The 6,416-nt window shown below is 63.4% G+C and overlaps 1 protein-coding gene across 1 annotated transcript; it reads left to right on the forward strand.

Moving 5' to 3' along the window:
* The first annotated feature begins 229 nt into the window (after positions 1-229).
* On the forward strand, positions 230-1,235 carry NPBWR2 (neuropeptides B and W receptor 2). Its single transcript, XM_061209639.1, is given in 2 exon segments — positions 230-1,062; positions 1,064-1,235. Coding segments are annotated over 2 exon segments (1,005 nt in total).
* The last annotated feature ends 5,181 nt before the right edge of the window (positions 1,236-6,416 follow it).

A 6,416-nucleotide genomic window follows, 5' to 3' on the forward strand; every position in this document is an offset into this window, starting at 1 on the left:
GAAAGGGGTGGATGGAGAGAGACGCCATGAATCTTTGACCCCGGCAAAGTGGCCACGACTTCTGCCAGAGAACTTGAGGCAGCTACCATTCTAAGCTGACAGCCAGATCCCAGAGTTTCTGGTTGTTTCTTTCTCAGAATCCAGCCCAAGGAGGCCCCTGCCCAGATTCGCAGCTCAGAAGCACCTCCCACCTGCCCAGGGCACAAACCATTATCGGTCCTGCCTCACGATGGAGGCCACGGGGCCGGAGGGCCTGGACAGCCGAGGCTCCCCCTTGCCAGGCGCAACGGGCGCCGGCCTCTCTTGGGACAACGGCACCAGACACAGCGTCGCGTTCCCTGAGCCGCTGCCGGCTCTCCACGAGCTCCTGTCAGTGGTGTACTCTGTCATCTGCACCGTGGGGCTAACGGGCAACGCGGCCGTCATCTGTGTGATCCCGAGAGCGCCCAAGACGAAGACGGTGACCCACGCGTTCATCCCGAACCTGGCCACCGCCGACGGACTCTTCTCACTGGTGCTGCCCACCAACATCGCCGAGCACGTGCTGCAGCGCTGGCCCCTTGGGGAGCTGCTCTGCAAGCTGGTGCTGGCCATCGACCACTGCAACATCTTCTCCAGCGTCTGCTTCCTGGCCGCCACGAGCACGGACCGCTACCTGGTGGTGCTGGCCACGGCGCGGTCCCGCCGCATGCCCCGGCACGCTGGCCGCGGGGCTAAGATCGCCAGCCTGTGCATCTGGCTGGCTGTCACTGTCGCAACGCTGCCCTTCTTCACCTTCGCCGGAGTCTACAGCAATGAGCTGCAGGTCACAAGCTGCGGGCTGAGCTTCCCACGGCCTGAGCGGGCCTGGTTCCAGGCGAGCCGCATCTACACGCTGGTGCTGGGCTTCGCGGTGCCCACGTGCACCCTCTGTGCTCTCTACGCGGACCTGCTGCGGAGGCTGCAGGCCCTGCGGCTCCACTCCGGAGCCAAGGCTCTGGGCAAGGCCAACCGGAAGGTGAGTCTCCAGGTCCTGGCTGTGCTGGCCGTGGGCCTGCTCTGCTGGACGCCCTTCCACCTGGCCTGTCGTGGCCCTGACCACAGACCTGCCCCAGACGCCACTGGTCATCATCATCTCCTATGTCGTCACCAGCCTCAGCTACACCAGCTCCTGCCTCAACCCCTTCCTCTAGGCCTTCCTGGACCACAGCTTCTGGAAGAGCCTCCGCCCCACGTTCCGGTGCCCAGGGGCATGAGCACCCCTCCCTCGCGGCCCACGCAACCGTAGAAAAGCTCTGTTCCTTTAGAGCAACACCCCACTTGTTCACATCCCATCACTATTTTCTCCAGACAGAAACAGAAAGACCCACGAAGGCTGGCCACCGAGCCCGCAGAGGTGGCCATGGACGCACCCCTGTCTCTGCCTCCTAGACAGCCCTTGGGTGGCCAGCTGCAGGGATTCAGGTCCTGGCACAACAGACATCCTGGGGGGCACCTGGGGCAGCAAAGCCAGGTGTTGCTGTAAAAGCCGAAGGCGCACATCAAAGGAGGCCATGAAGCACACTCTCACAGCCCGAAACTCAGGTGACATTTCACCAGGAGGCCTGTGCCCGTGTCCCCTCCTGGCTCCCTCAGCAGGGCTCAGGCTCCCTTGAGCACCCCATGCCCCTTGTGCCCTTCATGCCAATGCCTGTGGTCCCCGCCATGTCCTTCTGCCAGGACCTCTGGACCCCCACCGTCTAGAGGGGGCACCTGTCACTTGGACAGGCTGGCACCTGGACCCCTTCTTCCCTGAGGTGTGGCCTGGGGCCGAGACTCAGCCAGCAGGGGCTCCACACTGAGCCTGGGGGTGGGGTGGGAACACTAAGGGGCTGGCTGCTCAGAGACCATTTCTGCCACTGGTGGGGGGTCAGAGGACAAGTCCCTGAAGACCGCTTTGGTGGGCCCTGGCCAGGCTCCGCACTCTTGGCCCCATGGCTCCCAGCTGCTTCCAGGCCTGGAGCTCCAGCCTTGCCGTTCCGTACGTCACCTGCCTAGCACCCAATAACCCTTCGAAGCTTATGGGGCCCCAGGCTGGTTTTAGTGCTGTGACACGGCTCTGGCCAGTCTGTCCAGCTGGCAAGCAGGACACACCTTTCGCCACCCGGTGAGGTGGCCCCCAGGCTGCATGGCCGCCTCCCCCCGGCCCAGTCACGTGGACGAGCTCGGGCCCACACCCCTCTCCCCGTCCCTCTCTCAGCCTGAAACAACTCAGAGGCTACCTCCGTCCTGTTATCTTTCTGACAACATGGTATTAGTAAGCCATTACCGTATAAAAATTCCCCCCAAATTAGCAGCTCAGAACAACATTTACTAGTTCACAACTCTTGTGGGTCAGGAACCTTCCAGCATCTCTCAGCTGGCTCCAGCTCAGGGTCTCTCATGACATTTCAGGCAGGACTTCAGTCACCTGAAGGTCGCACTGGGGCTGGAGGCTGCTCTCTCTCGTGGCCGCTGGCAGGAGGCCTCGGTTCCTGGCCCTGCGGGCCGTCCACAGGCTGCTTGGGCATCCTCCAGGGGTGGCAGCGAGCCCCCAGGGCAGCATCCGAGAGAGAGCCAGGCGGAAACCTCCACACCTTTAAGGCCTATCTGGGAAGCCATTCTGCTACTTTCTATTCCTTAGAAGCGAGTCCCCAAGTCCCACCCACACTCAGGGGCTGTGGCCACTTCTCAAACCGCCACTAGCACCCAGCCTCTCCCACGAAGAACTAGCTGTTCCCGATCTGCTCTCTCACTGCGTTGCAGTCACACCTCTCCAAGCAGCAGCCGTGATTACCTCGTCAGCGCTCATCCTGCGCCCTGCGAGCTCCTCGAGAGGAGAAGCTGCGGCTCCCACACCCCAGCTAAGACCCCAGCTGGGCCGAGGCGAGGCGTGAATGCGCGTGGGGTGAACGCAGAGCAGCAGGGGGCGGGCGGAGCTGTGTCAGCCAGAAGCCCACGGAACGCCGAGCCGAGCAAGGGTCTCCCACCCCGTGCCCAGCAGAACATCTCCCTAGCACAGGAGGTGCCAACCAAGCCTCCTCAGCAGACCCCACACTCTTTGTGCCCTGGGGTGGCCCCCGCCCCACACCCAGCCCAGCAACGGGAGCCACCATCTCGCACTGGGAACTCCATGGTGGGGACCGAGGAGAAGCAGGCCCAGCCAGGCGGTCCACATCCGATGGGAGGGAGGGTCTTCACGCAGGGCCCGCGAGACACCAAGGGGCGGGGGAGCCGTGGGCCAGTCAAGGTTGCGGGGAGAGGAGAGCCCTCACCGGGATCCCGCCCGGGGAAAATGCCGCCCCCTCCACTGTGACTCCGGAGACGGACTGGGGAGCGGGGAGGGAGTGTCCCCGTGCTCTGGGCTCCTTTCCCAGAGAGAACGGGCCCTCTCCTTCCGCTCCCCAAATCCCCTCGCCGTGGCCCGGACCCCGGCCCGGCACCACCCGGCGCGGCCCCTGGGCGCAGTCTCCCGCGGGCCACAGCGCCCCTGGTGGGCAAAGTCCAGAGCGCCAGGTGAGCCCGCAGCTTCCCCGGTCCAGCCGATCCGCTGACCCCTCGCCCACCCGGCCTTCCCCCACTACCCCGTGAGGAAGGTTCGACGTCCCTTCTGCGCAGGCGGGGAAACCAAGGCTCAGGGAAGCCGGGAGACTTGACCGAGCCCAGCTGGTGGGGGTTGGGCGGGGGCGGGGATTGGGGCGAGGAAAGGGGCAGGGGGCGGAGGTGGGGATGCAGGCTGGAGGCGGGGGCGGGGCTGGAGGCAGGGGGCGGGGGCGGAGGTGGGAACCGAGGTGAGGTCTGGGTGCAGGTGGGGAGGACGAGCCAGCCGTGGTCCCGCTTCCGAGGTCCCGCGGGCTGCTGGCCGGCCCCTCAGCCCTGCCTGGACGGGGACGAGCGCAGACGCTCGCTGTAGGGTCGGCCTGGTCGGCAGCCCGGAGCCCACCCTGAGCCGCCTCCTCCGCCAGGACCTCGCTGCCTCCTGTGCGCCCCCCATGCTAACTGCCACTGACTGTCTTGCGCAGGGCGTTCCCAAATGGCCAGAAGCCCAGCAGGACATCTGTGCCCTGGAAGGGCAGTGTCGGCAGCACCGAAGTGTCTGCCAGGGCCAAGTTAAAGATGTAAATGTTGGTAGCTGTCTTCATCTTGGTGTGTCTGCAGAGAGGACGGGGAGGAAGAAGGCTTCATTTGGCCACCTTAGCGGACCTGGCAGCAAAGGGCAAGGGGCCCTTCTTCTTGACCATCACAGGGGGCACCCTAAACTTTCCCTTGATGCTAAATTTTTGTGTTAACAGCAATTTGCTTGTCATTAAAACTTATATAAACCCGGACATTGGCCCCTCTGCCTGTGCCCAAGCACTGTGACCGAGCTGGCCCTGGATGCCCCTGAGAAGCCCCTCTCTCTGACAGGGTTGTCTGCCCGACAGTCAGCCTGGGTAGAACCGGACCCACGCAGGAGCCAGGAGGATATCAGAATCTCAGGGCTGCCAAAGGAAGCAGTTCTGTCCATCTGTCATCAAACTCCCTTGGATCTGCCAGAGGAACGAGAAAGGAGCTAGAGTGGGGGGAGGTGGTCTGCTAAGACTAGATGGAATGAAGAGAACCCATAGCCCACTGTGGGGAGGCGCCCACCCACTGGATCCACAGGAACCTCTGGCTACAGGGGCGGGGAGTGCAGTGCTTGATTGTTTGGGGAGAAACTTTGTGCTGAAGCAAAGAAGACAGGCCCCCATCACGTCATGAACTAGTCGACCCCTTCCCAAAGTGGGAGCTTCCCGGGGGACAGTCTGCCAAGCACAGAGCCAGGTGAGGGGCACAGAGCAGGCTGGAGGACGAATCAACTTACACCCCACGTGCTAATCCCAGAGAATTTACCCCCATGGCCCCGCAAAGAGTCAGAAACACCTGTTGCAAGCAGAGTGCCCTGACCAGCATGCAGGGGGTTATTCTGACCCTCCGACACGGCCCCTGGAGACAGTTCAGGGCTGGTTACGTGCAGGGGAAATCACACTGTCCACATGCATAGATACATGGAGACACATGTTACACCGGCACAAATGCACATGTCTTTCAGCCTTGGCACGAAAATGCTGCAGCCATAGTGGCTGTGGTTCTCAGAGCCTCCCGCTGCTGGCAGCGCGGACAGAGCCCCGTCCTCCCCAGGAACGACCCCACAGGGCCGGGGCCCCCAAAGCAGGAGAGGCCAGTCCAGAGTCAGCACCTCGTCCTCCTTCCAGGTGCCTCAGCTCACCTGGCCAGGTCTGCAGCTCAGCTGGCAGGCAGAGGCAGCTCTACGACTGCAGATGTGCCAGCAGCTTGTCTGCAGGGAGGACGCTCGCCAAGTCACCGAGCTGCAGCCTCCATCTGCAGACTGGGGGGGTACTTCTCTGGGTGGTCACAGCGGGCAGCGTCCCCACGGCTCAGACGGTCCTTGCAGCCTCCCTCAAGCAGGTCTGCCAGCCCCAGCTCTCCTTCCAGCTCTGCATACGAAGCCGCCTCTGACTGGGAAGCTCAGGCATCCCCCCACAGATAACTGGAGGCTTGTAAATGAAGTAGGGCGTCAGTCACTGGGGGTGCAGGGCAGAACCTGTCCCAACTGGCATCCTTCCAAGGCCACCAGGACCCAAGCAGGACACAGGGTCCTGACAGCTGCACAGCCGCTGAGCTCTGATGGAGTCTGAAAGGGGGGCTTTGAGGGACAGCCCGAGGGGGGCCCAGGCAACCCAGACAGAGCACCACAGAGCCCTCCCCACCCCACAGCTGAGACCAGGCACATGGGGCTGCTTCACAAATGACAGGTGGCCTGCGGTGGTCCTCCTGGCCACCCCGCAAACCTGAACGGCCATGTCTGCGGTGCAACAGTTCATGTGTCCTGGAGGGAACAGGCTTGCTGAGAAGCCTCCTAAAGGAGTTCCACTCTCAGGGCGAGTTCCACTGCCCAGGGATGCCCACTGGGCTCTCCAGGCAGCGCCAGGCCCATCCAGCTGCCCAGAGGAGACACTGCAAGGCTCCATGCAGACAGCACACAGCATGAGGGGCACGGGGGACTGTACAGCTGCTGTCACGCTTCCAGCTGTGTGCCCACCCGGAGCGGGATGCAGCAGGGGAGAGGCCAGAACAGTCCATGAAGCTTGGCAGTGCCGGGGTGGCTCTGGCCGGGCGTGCTCACCAGTGAGTCCTTGCACCCCCTCCCCGCCCTCCACTAGGAGGGCAGCGTTAGTATGACCAGGGCCTCGGGGCAGCCCTAATGCTCTGACCTGTCCCATGATGTCACCAGACCCTCCAAGGCCACAGGGTGGCCCGTGGAGGCTGGTTATGGGCAGTTGCACGTCAGCCTAGAGAGCGGTGACCTGGGTGAGCTCCGTGTTGGGTGTGGACGGGCTCTGAGGGCTGACAGGCACCATGGGCAGGTCCACGCCTAG

The sequence above is a fragment of the Eubalaena glacialis genome, chromosome 13, assembly GCF_028564815.1.
Source record: "Eubalaena glacialis isolate mEubGla1 chromosome 13, mEubGla1.1.hap2.+ XY, whole genome shotgun sequence".
NCBI lineage: Eukaryota > Metazoa > Chordata > Mammalia > Artiodactyla > Balaenidae > Eubalaena > Eubalaena glacialis.